Source organism: Mixophyes fleayi, chromosome 5, assembly GCF_038048845.1.
Source record: "Mixophyes fleayi isolate aMixFle1 chromosome 5, aMixFle1.hap1, whole genome shotgun sequence".
NCBI classification, from domain to species: domain Eukaryota; kingdom Metazoa; phylum Chordata; class Amphibia; order Anura; family Limnodynastidae; genus Mixophyes; species Mixophyes fleayi.
The window spans coordinates 234,648,509-234,668,798 of NC_134406.1; the positions used below are offsets into that span (position 1 = coordinate 234,648,509).

Below are 20,290 nucleotides of genomic sequence, written 5' to 3' on the forward strand. Positions count from 1 at the left end.
AAAGTTGACCCTAGTGTGTGTGTGTGTGTGTGTGTTAGGGAATTTAGACTGTAAGCCCCAATGGGGCAGGGACTGATATGAATGAGTTCTCTGTACAGCGCTGCAGAATTAGTGACGCTATATAAAGAAATGGTAATTATGATTAGAGATTATTTATACATAAACATTATGTTAAAGGTATTTAAGGCTCAGGATATAGGAAATGTATCATGTTTAGTGTCATTTTGATCTGCACATTAGCATCTGGAATCTGCTTCTATCCACGAAGCGTTCGCTTCCTGCGATCGATAGTTATGGAAGATAAAGGATTAATTCTCAAAATGATATTGCGTTTGGAATGCAAAAATTGGTTAGGTCAGTTTTCCTCATGCACAACATGTGCTCAGCTGTTGAAGTGAGCTGGCCACACCTTATCAGAAGAATCCTTTGAACTGACCTATGATTTGCATTATACTGGACTGACCTGAACCTTGAGCCAATGAAAACCTCTCTACGTGTTTTCTGTGTACATAGGGACATCAGTGTTTTTTTGTAAACTGAAACTGCATATAAGAAAGCGTCTCTGGGCCATCTACCTCTCTTCCTAACAGACAACATGACTGTATCTGAACCCTGGGCGCAGGGGAAGCAAATACGTGATGTATTCAGGGTTTTATACTTTCCTGCTTTATTGTAATATCTTTTATGCGTTATGATGGCTTTCTGTAAATCCTGCTATATTCTGAAATATCTTTGTGCGTTGTAACCACAATAATCACATTGGACAATGTTTATTGATCAGCGACAAAATGAACTTAACTTATATGAATGAAAGTAGCGTTATAACTACACCTCTTATCTGTAATGCTATGCTAGCTGTTCCCCTGAAATGACCCGCCTTGCTTTAAATCCCCAGAAGGTCATAATAATGAAAGCATCTGGCAGGTTTAACCTTGCACATCCTATGATATATAAACCTACTTTTCCTCCTGGAAACGCATGAACTACTGAACTAAATCTCTAATGCAACAAGAAAGCAGAAGTAGGTCTAAAATGTGTCCACAAATAAGGGCAAAAACAGTGTAAATGATTTGTACCAGTCCTGATCCCATGAAGTCGGTACAAATCACACACTCAATCGAATAAACGTGTTTTTTTCTTCTCGACTTAACAAATAACAGAAGAAAACAAATAATTTATTGTGCAGAAGCTCTATCCTAAATAGAGTTTCTTGTACTCAAGCACTGGGAATATGGAAATACACTTTTTTTTTTTACTAGATTATCAGGCTCTAAAACTTGTGATGGGACAATAAACCAATTTCTGAATGCTGGCTTTTTAAAGGAGCAATTCTTTACAGTCACACAAAACCTACATTTTTTAATTATTTCACAAAAATAATTTGGTGAAAACTTAGAAACAACATCAGTTCAGATACAGCACAACACATCGTATTTTTTATGTTTAATATTTATTACAAGAATATCAATTACATGCAGACATTAATACCTATTTAAAAAGCTGTACATATCTGGTGCAATTAAAGCTTAAGAGCTTTAAAATGTTGCCACAATTCATTATATAGCCGGAAAAGAGATGATCATAGATTAGTAAAACAAAATAAGGAACTAAAAGTAAACTCAATTTGTTTTAAACTTTAGCTATTGCAAGGTTGAACAATCTTACAGTAACATTTAAACATGAAAAGGTATCAAGAGATATATGATAACATACGTATATCAAAATAAAGTAGAGATAGTGAAATAGAAATGAAAATTGTGGGAAACATGAATGTGTGTCATAAAGTTCATGAAGATAACTACTGTAGATAGAAGATGACTGCCAACCAGGGCTTTCTATTTTTAGGGGGGGGGGGGGGGTAGCAGTAGTGAATAAAAAGGAGAGGTGTAAAGCCTAGGGGCTGGGGGAATAAATATATATGACAACAAAGTGTATTGTAAAAAGGAATGGAGGCTGTTCTGCACTTTCATAGTACAAACACAGAGGGTGACATAATGGAATAATACACTGAGTAAGTATCTTGCAGTTAGAGGGTGTGAAAAGAACACCGTATTTCAATGCTTATATAACACACACTAATGGCTAAGAAACGTGATTAGGAAATCATATTGACAACACAGATGAACCCCCTTCTATCCTGAGATAACTCACATTAATGTACCCACTCATCAGATCACTCTGGGCTTCTGCAGACATGCTTTTACCATGTACAGATGCCACTGGCAGTAGTGAAATAGCAGCAGGTGCTTATCAGTCTCAGGCTGGCCTATGCAAACATATCAGCCCATTAAGGAAAAGTTCAGGTGAAAAGCCAGAGTGAAGCTTAAAAATAATATTTTTAAGCCAAATAAAATATATTTAAGGGAAAAAAGTACATTTTAATGCACAACTGCATTATACTACTTAATATGTGACAGGTCCTCTTGAACAAACAAACCACTCACAAATTTACCCCAACCAACATTGCAAATTCAAATTTACCCCATGTTAATTCCTTTCCACAGGACTATGGAAGCATCACCTTTCTTTCTGAACTCTGCACCTTTCTACATCCCCCATACGGACTATCAGTCATAGCATTGGGTTCCAGTGACATGCTCAGGAACCACTGTTTAAGGCTCCTGATCATCCTATTGCTGTACATAGTGATGCTATGTAGATATCAATGAAGAAGTCTTGGAAACTTTGCAATTTCAGATTCCTTGACATCAGAATTGTAGGAAAGTCCAGGCCACTGCAAGGGGAATCTGTCTGAAAAGTCCCTTCCATGTCAGCACTGATAAACTCAACACAGCCTAATGCCGGGTACACACTACAAGTTTTTCTCCCAAATATCAGGCCAAACACACAATAAACAACCGTTCACATTAGTGTGTACGCTCCCACGATCATCATTCCAAAGCACATTGTATCGCTAGATTTGATTTTATAAACAAATTAAATATCTTGTTCAATGAAAACAATATTGGTCAAATTCTGAAGTGTGTATACACTCACGACCAGCAGCATAGGCAGATCTCCAAAGTCACAATCTTTTCAGTCAATGGTTATGACAGATGAATCTTGTAGAAGATGTATAGGGTGTACACATGAATCGCCATACTGATCGGGACTTTCAGTCGTTGGTAAAATCATTAACGATATTGCATCAGGAGTAATTTTCTGTAGTGTGTACCCAGCCTTAGAGCGACTCAAGTCAGATGATGCTATATCTAGGTTACATTCAATCTACTAGCAGGGGAGATCCAAGACTGGCTTCCCAGGTTTAAAAAAAAAAAATATCAATTTGAAAACAAATGTAAAAAGGATTCCTAAGTCCTATCACTGGCGGATCCATGGGGGGCGATCAAGGCAATCACCCCCCCTTAGCAGCGGCTTGCTGCCTGCGGCTGCACACTATGTGCAGGTCCGTTCCACAGAGTCAGGCAAACAGAGTCCTGCCCGGCTGCTCTGATTGTTTTAGGCACAATCAAAGTGGCCAGGCAGCATACTCTCCCTGCCTGTCTCTGACGAACGGACTTGCACATAGTGTGCAGCCGCAGGCAGCCATAGCTGTCAAAAAGAGGGCGGGGACTAAGTCGCCCCACCCTCAATCGCCCCCTGTAAAATAATATTCTAAATCCGCCCCCGAGTCCTATACCTACAGTATAAAATACACAAATATATTATCCTCATATTCAGGAGAACCAGATTAATTAAGTGGTATCTTTCTAGGGTAGCACAAATTGGAAACCAGTAATTAAAATAATGACAAGGCATTTTTTTTATTAATATTGACTGTTTTCCTTGTATAGTGCATTTAACATTAAATCCTAATAATTTTACTATGGTGCCTAACGAAAACCAAATCCGTACAGGAACCAAAAAAATCCAATAGAGTACACAAACCTGTTTTCAAATCATTCTCAATATACCCAACAGCTAACAAAACTGAAGCCTGGTCTGGTCACAAAGGTATGAAATGCCCCCATTCGTGAAGGAATTTGGAGGTCACTCTGACAAACTCTTTTTCAGATTATAAGATTTAACACGCAAGCTCTCACCAGCACATTGTTTACAGTTTTGGGACACTTAATATTTTACTTTAATTGTACACCGCTATGTCAAATGTTAGCGCTTTAATAATAAGATTCCAATTAAATAAGCCCAGAGTGGTTACATTTACCAGAAATATGGTAGGTCGTTTGTTGTTACTGTGAAATACAGCATAAAACAAAAACACACATGATATTTCAGCACATTTTTAGCCCAATATCCCTTAGAAGTGTTAGCACTGTGATGTTAAGGAAACAAGACAATATTATGTGGTCAATAAAAAACAAAAACAATTAACTAGAAAGAACCAAGATTACAATGTTTAGAATGACTACTATTCCCTTGAGGTTAACAATGACATTTTCTATTCAGGTACCATCAGGAACAGAGTTTAATCTACATCTGTCTAATCCAGGGAGCTCTAAAAATGGCTCTGATTTCTATTTTCAGCGAGCATTCAAAGACACAGAAGGACAGTGCACTTGTTTATTTAAAGGAAATCTATAGTGAAGAAAGAGTTTCCTTAAAAGCATGTCATTAACCCCATTATTGTATTGAATAACACAGTACATATATCAAAGAAGCTGTGCTTTGTAGAGGTACCAAAGATCATATCCAATTCAGATAGATATCCAATAATATTGGCTGCTGGCAATGAAGTTTAAAGACATTTATTTTCATCACTAAAAGGCACACTTGCATGGATCTATTGCTCTCTGTATGTTGCTAGCAAGCGTACATGATAATAGACCAACAATAAACACTTTCCTATTTTTAATATATTCATTTGAAATAAATAGTATATTAAATGAGCATGGCCACCATTATTAATATTCTAAATAATGAAAAATCAGCATCACTACCGAATGAAATAGCCAGCCTGCTATGATGTCTGAAAGATCTGCAACATAGGGATTCCCATAATCCTGATAACCAGACCCTGGACCGCCAAGTGCAAATCAGGGTGCTTTTATAGTGTGTGAAGATGGACTGGAAGGGGAGAAAGGGAGGTGTGGGCCTCTTCATACACAAAACTATCCCCAGCTCCAAAACGCAAGAGGTCTTCCTAATGACCAAGGAGCTGACTAATGCTATAAGGTCATTGATTAGGGCCACCATGTAGCCACTACAGCAGACTTGTGGGCCCAAGAAAAAACTCGCTGAATTTTGACTTATTTCGGAACGGTTCTGGCTCTGAAGGGGTTACAGTTTTTACTTTGGCAGATCCTGGTGCCAGATATGGCCATTCCAACAAGATCTGAATCTTTTTTTTTTCAATAGGATTTTCATGCGTTGATGTCTGCACATGCAGCCTAGTGTTACATAGCCAACATGCACAATGCGATGCGTCACTATGGACCACAGACCAACGTACTGTAATATCAGTCTGTAACAGTGCAGATTTACTGATACTACTGCAGCTTGATTCCTCAGATATAATTGCAAATTCAAACCTGCAGAACCTAAAACACAAGGTATTAACTGCCAGGAAAATATAAAGTTGTTTGTTCTTATTTTAAAGTTGTCTTCATTAAATGTATCAATATTTACTTCACAGAAAACACATTTTCACCAATTGGTGAGTAACTAGACTAAGAAAAGTAGATAAAAAAAGCTGTATAATTCCATAATAAATCAACATCCAAAACGACTTAATGTATCCACAAAGCACACTTGTCAGCTAAAACTTCTTGTAATATATACAGACATTTAGGAATTCCCCGGTACGTTTGCAATTTCATTCTTTTGAAGCTTATATAACTGATGAAATAATGACCTCTGTGTTGTCCCCAATTATGCTAATTAGCTGACAATAACAATCATCACAGGAGAAACAAGTCACCACTGGAAAACATAACTAGTCTTGTAATCTTACGTGATTCCACAAAGCTAACCAGAACCCTACACTGTAACTACAATCTGCACACATTACATAGAGGAGAAGAGCTAAAACACAAATAGTAATCAACATATTTCATCTGGGAATTAAATTGATGCATAGAAAAGGTTCTATTAGGATACACATTCAGTGAGCAGGTTATCTTCACAGCATTAGTGGTTGTTAGTGTTTAGTGCAACTCCTGTACCCAAACGTAATGTAAGTAAATTATATTTTGTGACATCTATAAGGGTAAGTTTAAAAAATGTTCTTTATGCTTTTAGGGACAACGATCAATGTTAACCTAACATTTCTTTTTAAATGTTCTCTCTCCTTAAGTTGTGGATCTAGAAACATTGTATAAAAACATGTGTATGCTACACCCCCACCCCCCAATTTGTCACTTGCCCTCTCTTCTTTCCACACCCTCTGCTATATAAAGAGATTTGGACACAGACCTGCTTGCTTGCTCAGGTGTCGTTTTATATAAATTGTGCTATTACAGATATAAAAGATTCTCCCACTATCACATAAACATATCAGGTGTAAAGCCAAACTGCAAGTGTGAGACCGACTTCAGTCTAATGACAACACAACCAGTTTATTAGTGATCTGACAGACATCATATTGTCTGCAGCACCGAGCACCGTAACAAGCTATTGAGAAAAAGGTAAAGACACAACAGGAAATAAAAAGACACAACAGGAAATAAAACAACAGCTGCAGCACCAACAATAGATAAGGAAAAGTTACACAAAATTATTTACACTAAATCTGTACTCCAAATGCTTCCAAAAGATCTGTTTAAACATACATTCAAGTACAATATCAATGAGTTTCCCTTTAAGTGGTGAACTTGCAAGATCATAATGCAGTGAACGTTTTGGTCTCAAAGGCAAGAACAGAATGTTGAATTGTCCAATGTCCCACAAAGATGACACTTTAGCTTGATAACTCGTGTTGCAAATTTGAGGAACAAAAATTAAGTTGGTGTTACTCTGCACAATATGACGGATAATGTAAATCTAAGTAAAGCTCACCAAATAACCAATTACACAGTTAATAAAAATATGGGGTCATCTATGATACAACATTCAGCTTTTACAGAGCCTGAGGACTTACAGTTTCCTACTTCCCCCACTTATATTTCATATATGTAACCACCAACCCATTAAACCGTAATCTATTTAGGTTAGTGTTGAACCTAGGGAAAGCATTTAATTTGACTTACTGTGTAATGGAATTCTGAACGCTCTTTTCATTTAAGGTCATTCCTGGTGGTGGCTCATTCTGCAAAGCCAACAACTCTTTCTGGAGCCGCTTCTGAAAGATATTAAAGATTGGGTGACGTGAATAAATACAGATTTGTATTTATGTATTGGCCTACAATGCAAATAGAAAAAAAACCAAAACAAAAAACAGTACAATCATTACAAAAAACAAGAGTGGTCATCAACACTAACTCTGGAGTGTTCAGAGCATGTAACAGGGATTCTAGATCTCTAGTTGACTACTAAATTATACACCACAATGCAAGAGGGAAATCTGTTTAATATATTGAAAAATTCACGAGCCAATACATATTTTTCATAGCACAAAATATTACGCTCTAGGGCAACAAAACAGAATAATAAAGGACAAATGTTGGTCACCTTTTAATCAACTGTCAAGGTAAATAAGGGCAGTCAATTAAAATATATTATACACCAAAATTGCCATTTCATTATCATCAATGCATTACAGAACAATACAATTTTTCTACACCCTAGCAACCAAGATAATCAACATGCAATGAAATGTTTATGTGAAACAAATAGTCGTAATTCCTGATTCTTTGTCATTTGAATATATGACCCCACATGAATTTTACATTAAATGTTTTGTAATGTCCATTTCTATTATCACCAATAAAGATTGTCCGATGCGATTAATGTGATTGCAACACACAAAGAGATTTAATAGCAAAATATATCAAAGTATAACAAAATAAAAAGAAAATATAAGATATATTACGCTTCTGCACTGAATCCATTTACGGCTCATCAATCCTGAGGTCTGGGTTGTCAAAGAGAGTGAGATATACTGTCCAGTGGCTTTTTATGCAGTTTAAACTAACAAAAAAACAGTGATGATGGCACAATGCACACAAAGATGACACGAAGATAGTTCTTCATTGGTTCAAGTTTTATGATGGTCCAATACAATGCAGGCCATAGGTCAGTTCAAACGATATTGCGCCAAAGGTGGTGGCAACTCACTCCAAAAGCTGTGTAAGTGTCTTGCCTCAGGGAACCACCGAAAATCTGGTTTCAACTAACCCATTAACAGAGTATCCTTGCAAATGAATCTTATATTAATCATAACTAACGACCGCAACATACGATCGCTTCTCTGATTATACGGTATTCCTGCTGTTGAAATGTGGATTAATATAAAACAAAATACATTTCTTAGGACCTGAACCATATATATCTTTAATATAGGTTTACCTTTACGTAATAAATCCGAAAGGGTGGAATTCAACTGGCCGCGTTACTTGAAAAAGTAACACTATTACCATCATTGCGGTAATAGTCAGCGTAAATAAGGTTATTATGGTAGTTTTAGCTCCGGCTTTCTGCTCGTAGCTCAGGGTCAATATTATCGTAATAACGGTAATAGGTTTTATGCGGTGGTACTTAGGGGGGTAATTGAATTCCCCCCTAAGACTTAATAATAGAATGAGTTAGAAACTTTATTAAAAGTGAACTATTTACAGATGTGAGTGTGAAAGTGTATTTACTGTGTTCACCTATGTGATTAAATATTCAGCCACAGTATGCGGTCATTTACAGATCGCAAAGGAAAACATTACAATCTGTATTTATTCATGTAGAATGACTTCATCCAATTATCTGACTTTCACAGTATTCGTATCAGTTGGTTTTGATACTTTTTAAGAGATATATATATATATATATATATGTGTGTTAGGCTGGATACACAGGGTTTTTAGACGATTATTGGACCAATCACCTGATAAACGACTGTTCGGCATTACTATGTACACTGCAACAATAACCGATCATCATTCAAAAGCACAGATCATAGTTTCATTTGATTTTTAAACTGAACTAAAAACCTTTTTCAGCAACGGAACAAGGTAATTTCAATTCTGCAGTGCATATGCACTCACAATCAAGATCTCCATAAAGTATACAGAGCCATGCTCTTTTCAGCCAATGGTTATGATAGAGCACAGATCTGAAGGTAAATCATGTAAAACATGTATAGTGTATACACATGAATCGGCATGCTGATCAGGATTTATTTATTTTTTTTGTTTATCATCAGTCGTTGGTAAAATGGTTATAGATAACACAGAGAGAAATTTCTGCAGTGTGTACCCAGCCCAAAATAAATTCATTATTTGTAAACTCTATATAAATATATGTCCTTTGTCCTGTGTATTCACAATACTTGTCAGAGGCAAACCAAAGCAACAGAACATGGAGAATCGGCACATTTTTATAGCAGACTGGATAGAGAGTAGTTGCTTCTGGTTATAGAACAGTCAATTAATAAAGTGATAAGAATGACATCATTAGCTGCTGCTTTACAGGGTGTACCTTGTATAATCTAGCACAAACATTTGTTTTAGTACACTAACTTGCAAGTTTCCAATAAACGATGACCAGGAACTGGTGAAATACAACAGATGGGTTTTTCCAGCTACTCCTCCCCACCATCGCTCCTATCTTACGCTGTATCTGTGGTTCAGCACTGACTGCCCTGTATAGGTCCCAGATACTGGCTGTAAGATATTATATTTCCAGCATTTGACAAGATTGCAGATGTAACATGATATACTATGATGTACAGTCATAAAATCACACTGTACACAGTTATAACTTGCAGAACAGCAAAGTAAGGCTACAAACTCCACAGAATGCTGCTAGTGTAAAAACTTACAGACATGACCCATAAGCTGTGGATAGTGACCACCGGTACAGTCTTGTGGTAAAATAAGTTACCCTGACAGAGCGGGTAAGAGAAATAAAAAAGCTGGAGAACCCCTTTAACATATTACTAGATCACTATGAAGGTATGAAACTATAACAGTTCATTGACTTATGCAAATATATGCCATTTACACACATGAACCATTTCCTCAGTGTGATAATGTTCAGCTTTTGTTCCCCCCACTTTCCAACTACAACAGTCTGGGCTCAATTAGATGATGTTAACTACATTTTACACAGATTACTTTTCTCTAGATCACTTCAATAGGAACACAACATTATCATACTTAAACGGGGCCTCTTTTGCAAGCCTACATTTAATGCTGTATATATTATAAACAAAAATTTCAAACTAAACAAATATTTCTAAATTAAGAGTGACTAATCCTTCAACCAAATCAAAATGTCTCTTTCGAAGGACTTTTCCTGTCATTCCAAAAATAAACAGAACATTATTCAAATCCACAGCTTAGGGTCACACTAATCTGACAGCACTCTAATCAATCTCTATATAATCTTTAAAAGGTTTTTTTGGTTAGTATTTTTTGAGCAAACGACGTATAAACTGGTATACTAGTCATACAGTTAGCAATTAGTCACACAGTGTTTAAGTCAAATGCAAAAGCAAAAATATACAAAAAAATTCTTTAATTGTTCAATTTATCATTGGTTAGAAAAGCTAAAAAAAATTACAAATAATGTTATACACCTCAAACATTTAAAATGAATGCTGAACTGGACCCATCACTTAGATGCAGCAATTTGGAGGTAAATACACATATTCTGCAGCCTATTAATTTACTAAACTCCGTGATATCACTAAGGCAAGAGGCAGTGAATGGTCTACATTAATATTTAGTGGGTGCGTCTGGGCTTTAAATAATCAATGATCATCTACATTGTACTTGGTTTTCATCGCATAACAAGAGTCATTTGCAAATCAAATGATACATTTAGAAACAGATTCAACAAATAAAACATAAAATCTTATTGCAAAAGATAAAAACCACAACAGGACAAAAGCCAACTGCTTCCTTTCTACATACACATCAATTTATCCCTGGTGTGTCATGCTTAACATTCACCATTACTTTAACGAACGACATGGATGAATCTTGTGAACATTTAGGTTTATTCTTCTGTAATTATATTTTCTTACTATAGACACCAACCTAAATCTTGCAATAAATGACCCACTTCTGCAGGGAGATTATATATATATATATATATATATATATATATATATATATATATATATATATATATATATATATATACACACACACACACACACACCAGCTGAGGTCACAAAATGCAAATGTTTCGTCAGGCCCTTTGACATGGAGCAGCACTGTTCTCAGCTGCAAGAATGAATTGACTATCTTGGGATTTCTCCTAACACTTAACCTTTTCATGTCCGCTGTAATAAATTGTTGGCCTCAGAACACTAAATACCATGTACATTTTTTAATGCTGTACAGACAAGTCAGTTCCGATCCACACTCTAGAAGGTTGTAGTACGGAGATATTACTTTTAAAATGATAAAAGCAGTCCATTGTAAACAAGGGCTTTGCTGTCAAATATTTTTAGTGGAAAGCATATTTCAAATACATGGTCAATATTCATTGAGGGTTCGTGGTATGCTGCCCTGTGTTGCATTCACTGGGAGGGGACATTAATGTATTCATACCTTTATACAGATCATATCATGGAAATGAAGCAGCAGAAGTATTCAAAATCTCTACTGCAAACACAATCATCAGTTGGAGAGTCCTAAGCTTGGACAATATCTGACCACTGAATGTAAAGTAGCATTGACAACTCCTTACATACACAGTGGACCGTCTTTATTCTTGAAATTTTTAAACACAATGGTCCACCTAACTAGAACGGACTGCTGCATAGACACACCTGTCATATTGTACCACAAATCATTACAAATGTTGGTGAAACCAAGCAGAAGAAACGATAATTAAAAGAACTAATCTCTGTTGTTAAACAGGTTATGATTCAGTGTGGTGACATTTTAACAGACACATTTTTTATTTTATAACATTAAAATGAAAATTACAGACTCAGTAGACAGATGTAAATTACAGGTTTGATGGCTTTGAAAGATGCTGCCCGATTAGTATAAATCCCCCCTGCACTTCCATTATAGGATACCACAGATGAAAAATTTAAGGAAAAACAATATTTATTTTTAATCTGCAAAGTTAGTGTAATTGAACACTGCAATGTATTTCATTAGAAAAATGTTGTAGAATGTTTTATTATAATTTGTTATGATCCCCTCCTCTGTATACAGTTCTATTTATCTATATAGTTCTATTTAATCTTAGGATGCAAAACAGTCAATTTGCCATTGGACGTTTGCTAAAACATTGTTACTGATCAAAAGAAAATTACATTTGCTTCCCGATTTTTCCTGTCATACATTTAGGGGCAGATTCAATTCCCCGTGTTGGTCTTTAGAACAACGCGGGGCTCGCATCTCCCTGAGCCACAAGCAGAAATCCGTGCTCAAATTACCGTACTAACGGTAATTCCGCTCGCCCAACGTTGTTCTAAAGAAGAACGCTGAGAATTGAATATGCCCCTAAATGTATGACAGGATAAATCAGGAAGCAAATGTAATTTTCTTTTAATCAGTAATAATGTTTTAGCAAACGTCCAATGGCAAATTGACTGTTTTGCATCCTAAGATTAAATAGAACTTTATACTAAGGGGGGGGGGGGGGATCATAACAAAATATAATAAAACATTCTACAACATTTTCTTATAAATACATTGCAATTTTCAATTATACAAACTCTGCTGATTAAAAATCATGTGATCAAACTAAAGTTTCCCACATAGCAATTCTACCTAGGTAGAGGGGTCTGGTTGCATTCCCTCATCTGGCACTCTTTCCTTTACCATACAACTGCCGCATGTGCGCCAACAACAAGAACCATCATCTAATGAATTAAACACCCGCCAAAGAGAAGCTGCCAAGGAGTGAGCACTGAAGGTGGGACAAGATGAGATTAGTTGCCACTAAGAGTGCACTTCATGTTGACAAGATACAAATCCTTACTGCTATTTCATCCTCTGCAGTAATGACAGGGATCATAAGATAGCAGATCCTGTGGCATTTGTATGGTAAGGAAATGGGTCTTGATGGAAGGTGGGGGGGAACTAATGGGGAAATTTTTCCAGTGTGCGAAGAACGTAATGCTTTTATGTATAAATCATAGTATGAGCAAACAGGCTTACAAAATGAAGAATAAAATGCTAGAAATAACCTTTACACAATAAAATCTGTTGTGTCAAACAATAAATCAAAATATGTTTTAAGCAGAAAAGTTAAAGAGTGAGCTAGAATAACTGCTTCATCTTTGGAAGTGAAACTGTGTACATCAGGGCATGAGAACAAGTCTAATCTTAAAATTCATGATGAGTAGAGTTATTCTTAAATAAATAAAGCTATATCTCAGATTATATTTAAATTGACAAAAAAAAATAAAAAAAAATAATGCTTTGTAGAATTAAAACTGTGGGTACACTGATCATACCTAATGGCAAGATGAATCATTTCAACCCACATTGGGGATTATTAACACAAATAACTCATAGCAACCGCACATTTGTATTACATAAATCAAACCTTAGACTTAAAGCCTATTAATGTTTTCAATGCATGTAACTAACAAACGTGTGAAGGTAACAATGCTTTCATTGGGAAACAATGATAATTTTATCAAGTTTTCATTACAATCTTCTTTGTGAACATAACAAAACAAACTAACAATCTGTTCATGTCATGCGTAGCCAATCTGCTGTCACCAAAATATTGACATCTAGACAAAGGGCTACAGATCAATAATTATACACTACAGAATAACTAGTCAATATATATTACTAATAATAAGAATAATAATAAACAACAAAGTAACCAGGAAGTTTACTGTTAACATTTATACTCACAGAAGGTGTATTCTTAGGCTGGGTACCCACTGATGTTTCAACAACGGAAATTCAAACACCAGTGACACCGCATGTGAAATGTTTAACATGTAGTGGTTAATAAGCGCTTGTACTTGCTTTTGGGGAGGTCTTTTGAACTCCATGCAGACTTTTGGTAAAAGTAAAAAAAAAATAATTGAGCATTACCACAATGTGGCTTACTCAAATATTGATTGTGAGTGGAGTATGTCAACAATGGAAACCAGGGGTCCCAATGTCACTCCCATTTACACATGTTTGTTGTACTAGCTTTTTTTTAAAAAAAATCTAGTAGATGCATGTCTTTTGACACCTTTTTTATACAAAGCCCAAGAGGGCACAGCCAACATCAACATCTACTTTAAAAACAAAATATTACAGTATTGTCCATAAAACTGTCATAGCACCAGGCTGTCCAACTTGTGGACAGCACCAAAAAGGGTGCAGCTAGTGCCTGCGCTGCACCACCGGGCAGGGGCGCAACTGGCGCCTGCGCTGCACCACCAGGCAGGTGCGCCAACAAGAACCATCACCTAATGAGGTAAACACCTGCCAAAGAGAAGCTGCCAGGGAGTTAGCACTGAAGGTGGGACAGGAAGGGGCGCACCTGGCACCTGCGCTGCACCACCGGCAAGGGGCGCACCTGGCGCCTGCGCTGCACCACCGGCCAGGGGCGCACCTGGCGCCTGCCATGCACCACCGGCCAAGGGCGCACCTGGCGCCTGCCCTGCAGGGCAGCAGCTGACCCCTGCATTGGACCACTGGGCAGGGGTGCAGCTTTCATCTCAGTGGGATGGCAGGGTAGAAATATACTTTATTCATCAGTGAGATATCAGGGCTGGAGTGCAGTTTGCAGTTTGTGCCTCAGGGGGATAACAGGGCCGGAGTGCAGCTTGCGCCTCAATGGAATGACAAGACAAGGGCAATACCTAAGGGAGGTAACAGGTGATAACACGTACTTACCCACTGACAACACAGAGGTCACACAAACTAACATTAAACTAATGGGAGCGGTGACCATTGTTGATTCCAGACACCCTACCCAAGACCTAGTCTTTGCAACCTACGACAGTGAAGGGGTGCGGATCCGGGTCAGCCGGATTCGCGCAGCACTCACCTGCATTGACGCCATGATGGGTACCCGCCCCCTCCCTCCTGTGGTTACGTCACATATCACGTGCCTTGGACGTCTAAAGCCATCCGGCTGCGGAGGAGTGCGCGTGTGCCTAAGTCTTGACGCTAAACTAATTACTGCGCATGCGCTGACCTAAAGAATGCGAGCGCGACTGTGCGCATGCGCTGTACTCGGGAGCTAGTAGCCGAGTCTCATCGTGACACTATTGTCATACTTTACTTATTACTCCTAAACCTGATTTTTCCTTAATGCGTTGCCTTCACCAATATATTATTTGATAGGGATCTCTCTCATTTAAGCACAACCATTTGTTCTATTGAGCAGCGTCCTGTCACTTACACTTAGCCGTTCCCTTTGTGTAATCTGCTATGAATGCCAGTTGCTCTAATAGCTGTTCATGTATTTGTATTATTATATTCACATATGTTGTACTTCAGCAGTAAATGAATTGTTAATGTCCAGCTTCAAACAAACTCAATAGTCCATATAACACGCATTTCTGTGTGCAGGGTTTTCTTTAATTCATTAATTAAAAATACCTTTTATCCAGCCTTCTGGATCCAGTTTAAATCGAGCCGGAGTAGGAGGATGCACGCACTCTCCAAACACATAATTATTGCTGCGCTACCTACTTTTCTATATTAAAAACGCAATGTTAGTTCCACATGTTGCAATATATGTTAAGCTGACCAACTCGCCAATGTCTTCCCATTCTGGTCAGTCCTAACATGATCAAATGCTATGCGTTTTTATCTGGGCTAAAGGCTTACCTGCATACAGGCAAGACTTCAAGCGTTAGCAGCCATGGGAGACCTGGGACTCACCTGACAAGTTGGAATTAATAAATGTAAAAAATGGGGTGCAAGAGTGGTGGGACTTACATTATATAAAATTGGTCTGTTTGTCTGTCCAGTTATGCATTCGGACACCCCTGCACCGATTGGGATGCAACCAATGCAAGGTGGTCCAGTTGGATCCTGACCAGGTTTTAAGGGGGTTAGGGTCGTCCCATTGGTGTAGCGGCTGGGCAGCATACTCTGACTTCCTGTCTTTGCCGACAGCGATACTGACCTGCACATTGTGTGCAGCCGCATGGAGCCCACAGTTAGAAGTTAAAAAAAGCGAGCAAAAATTCAATCTATATCCACATCTGCTGGGCAGCCACCTCATGGGTGTGTTGGAAGAGCTGCTAAGCTGCTAGTTATTTTTAAAAGGTTGACAGTTACATCCAACCCATTGATAACTTAAAAACCTGAGGGTTTAAACCTGGGCAATGTTGGGTACATCAGATATATATATAGTGTATATACTATATATATATATATATATATATATATATATATACATACAAGTTAACCCGTGCATGATACTCATGCATTCTAGTCAAATCAAGCTACTTAAGGTGTTAAAAAGGTTCTTGTCATGCATTTGGGCCATAGCCCAGGCCTCCTCAGGGGAAGAGCGTTACTTCCCGACGTAAGCGCCCTTTTTTAACGTGGTTTTGTCCACATGTCACCACCTCATCATTTTTCTCCATCACCTCATCCTTCCTCTTTATCGCCACATCTATCCAGATGTCTATCCAGACACAGGGATCTCTCTCAGCGGTCCCGAGTAACACACTCCTCTCGCTCTGTCACCCCCGGCAACCACCAACCACTCCCAACTGTCACCCCCGGCCAGGGCCGGCGCTACCATTAGGCAGCCTTAGGCAGCTGCCTAGGGCGCCGGCCTCTGGGGGGCGGCACTGTGGCCGAGGAGACTGATTATTAAAAAACCAATTATGAATAAGTTCATTTTAAGCGGGCGGCGCGATCGCCGCCGGGCGGATCGTCCGCCCGCAATATAGTAGTCCTGTAGACCTAAGCGGTGCTGCACTGTAAGCAGCACCGCATTTTCAAATGTGCCTGGCGCCTGGCGCCTGGCAGCGTCGTGACGTCACGACGCTGCCAGTGTAGAGAGCCGACAGGAGTCTGACAGAAGTAAAGAGAGAGGAAAGAAGCAAGAAACAAGAGGCGGAGAAGAGAATGGAAGAAAAGTGAAGGTGAGTACAGAAAAGGGGGAGAGGTAGTGAAAGTATGGAACAGAGAAACGGAGGGGAGGGTGACAGAAGTATGCTGCAGAGAACCGAGGGGGGAGGAGGAGTGGATGCTACAGTAAAAAGGGGAAGAGGGAGAATGAATGCTACATAAAATGTGTGTGGTGGAGAATGCATGCTACATAAAATGTGTGTGTGGGGGGATAATGGAAGCTACAGAATATGTGGGGGGGGGGGGGGGAGAATGGATGCTACAGTAAATGTGTGTGTGGGGGAGAATGGATGCTACAGAAAGTGTGGGGGGGGGGGAGAATGGATGCTACAGAATATGTGGGGGGGGGGGAGAATGGATGCTACAGAATATGTGGGGGGGGGGAGAATGGATGCTACAGTAAATGTGTGTGTGGGGGAGAAAATGGATGCTACAGAATATGTGGGGGGGGGGGGAGAATGGATGCTACAGTAAATGTGTGTGTGGGGGGAGAATGGATGCTACAGTAAATGTGTGTGTGGGGGGAGAATGGATGCTACAGAAAGTGTGGGGGGGGGGGAGAATGGATGGTACAGAATATGTGGAGGGGAGAATGGAAGCTACAGAATATGTGTGGGGGGGGGGAGAATGGAAGCTACAGTAAATGTGTGTGTGGGGGAGAGAATGGATGCTACAGAAAGTGTGGGGGGGGGAGAATGGAAGCTACAGTAAATGTGTGTGTGGGGGGAGAATGGATGCTACAGAAAGTGTGGGGGGGGGGGAGAATGGAAGCTACAGTAAATGTGTGTGTGGGGGAGAATGGATGCTACAGAAAGTGTGTGGGGGGAGAATGGATGCTACAGTAAATGTGTGTGTGGGGGGAGAATGGATGCTACAGAAAGTGTGGGGGGGGGGAGAATGGATGGTACAGAATATGTGGAGGGGAGAATGGAAGCTACAGAATATGTGTGGGGGGGGGGAGAATGGAAGCTACAGTAAATGTGTGTGTGGGGGAGAGAATGGATGCTACAGAAAGTGTGGGGGGGGGAGAATGGAAGCTACAGTAAATGTGTGTGTGGGGGGAGAATGGATGCTACAGAAAGTGTGGGGGGGGAGAATGGAAGCTACAGTAAATGTGTGTGTGGGGGGAGAATGGATGCTACAGAAAGTGTGGGGGGGGAGAATGGAAGCTACAGTAAATGTGTGTGTGGGGGGAGAATGGATGCTACAGAATATGTGGGGGGGGGGATGGATGCTACAGTAAATGTGTGTGTGGGGGAGAATGGATGCTACAGAAAGTGTGTGGGGGGGGGGGAGAATGGAAGCTACAGTAAATGTGTGTGTGGGGGGAGAATGGATGCTACAGAATATGTGGGGGGGGGAGAATGGATGCTACAGTAAATGTGTGTGGGGGGGAGAGAATGGATGCTACAGAATATGTGGGGGGGGGGGGGAGAATGGATGCTACAGTAAATGTGTGTGTGGGGGAGAGAATGGATGCTACAGAAAGTGTGTGTGGGGGGGGAGAATGGAAGCTACAGTAAATGTGTGTGTGGGGGGAGAATGGATGCTACAGTAAATGTGTGTGTGGGGGGAGAATGGATGCTACAGAAAGTGTGGGATTACACTTATAAATGTCCTTAAGTTAGAGACTATGGAGTCTATGTACTAAAATAGTGCCGTTACAAATTGCAGCTATGCAAGGGCATAGGTGACATATGTGAGAATAGCTAGTGGGCAGATGGGCATGTGTGAGTGAAGTTGGTGGACAGCGGGTACATGTCAGTCTGTAACAGGTGAGTGATGTCATGTTTTCTTTTTTTTGTTTGTTTGGTTCTGAAATCTAACATTTAGAGCCTCCACTCTAGATATCCTGTGTTTGCTCCTGGGCAGCAGTGAAGCCTGGACAGCATTCTGCGCCAGACATCAGTGCTGCGTCAGACATCTGAACTGCATCCTAGCCAGCCAAGAGGAGGTAAGAGTTATTTTTATTTCAAAAATTCTAAGTGTGTTAGGGGCTGTGAAATAAAAAAATATTTTTTTATGTGGGGGGGAGGGGGGGGGGCGACGAGCTTAAACTTTGCCTAGGGCGCCGGGCAACCTTGCACCGGCCCTGCCCCCGGCAACCACCAACCACTCCCAACTGTCACTTCTCCTTCAAGAAATATATATATATTTTTTTAAGATCTTTATAAACACTTTTAACAATTAACAAATTAAATTAACAAATTAAAAACATCTTAGTATACCAAATTTCAGCCCTTTCTGAATTTTTTTCCCCACACACACTAAGAATTTAGTAGGTCAGTGTATAACTCCGCCCAGCAGGTGGCGCTGCAGCTTGGTTTTATTTTTTACACACACACACACACACAGACAGACTAACACACGCCACTAGACATTTATATTATAGATATATATATATATATATATATATATATATAAATACACAGATCAGCCACGATATTAAAACCACTGACAAGTGAAGTGAATAACAAAGATTATCTAATTAAAATGGCTTGAAGTTAATTAGTTAGAAGCAGGAAAAATGGGTAAGCGTAAGGATCTGAGCATCTTTAATAATGGCCAAATTGTGATGGCTGGATGACTGGGTCAGAGCATCTCTGAAGCAGGTCTTGTGGGGTGTTTGTGGTATGCAGTGGTTAGTGCCTACCAAAAGTGGCACAAGGAAGGACAACCAGTGAACCGTAGACAGCGTCATGAGCGCACAATACTTATTGATGCGCGTGGGGAGCGAAGACTAGCCCGTTTGGTCCAATCCCACAGAAGAGCTACTGTAGACAATTTGCTGAAAAAGTTAATGCTGGCTATGAAAGACAGGTATCAGAACACACAGTTCATCGCAGCTTACTGCATATGGGGCTGCATAGCCACAGACGGGTCAGAGTACCCATGCTGGCCCTTGTTTACCGCCGAAATCACCTACAATGGGAATGTGAACGCCAGAACTGGACCATGGAGCAATGGAAGAAGGTGACCTGATCTGATGAATTACATTTTGTTTACATCATGTGGACGGTCTGGTGCGTGTGCATCATTTACCTGGGGAAGAGATGGCACCAGGATGCACTATGGAAAGAAGGCAAGCTGGCAGAGGCAGTGTGATGTTCTGGGCAATATTATACTGGGAAGCCTTGGGTCCTGTCATTCATGTGAATGTTGCTTTGACACTTACCACCTACCTAAACATTGTGCACGGCAATGGTAGTCCGTAATGACAG

At 39.5% G+C, this 20,290-nt stretch overlaps 1 protein-coding gene across 4 annotated transcripts in view; it reads right to left on the minus strand.

Annotated features, from left to right (window-relative positions):
* The window catches only part of UBE2W (ubiquitin conjugating enzyme E2 W), a 29,497-nt gene extending 14,375 nt beyond the window's left edge, over nucleotides 1-15,122 (minus strand). The window contains exons 1-2 of one of the 4 annotated variants that reach the window (XM_075213660.1): nucleotides 15,022-15,122; nucleotides 7,146-7,237 (exon numbers count right to left, since the gene is read on the minus strand). In XM_075213660.1, the coding sequence (XP_075069761.1) occupies nucleotides 7,146-7,237; nucleotides 15,022-15,036 (107 nt within the window). In that variant the 5' untranslated portion in view covers nucleotides 15,037-15,122. Of the gene's footprint in view, nucleotides 1-7,145; nucleotides 7,238-7,927; nucleotides 7,979-13,886; nucleotides 13,984-14,867; nucleotides 14,994-15,021 lie in introns of those variants that run through there. The other 3 variants (XM_075213661.1, XM_075213662.1, XM_075213659.1) reach the window with 3 other exon arrangements.
* Between the last annotated feature and the right edge of the window lie 5,168 nt (nucleotides 15,123-20,290).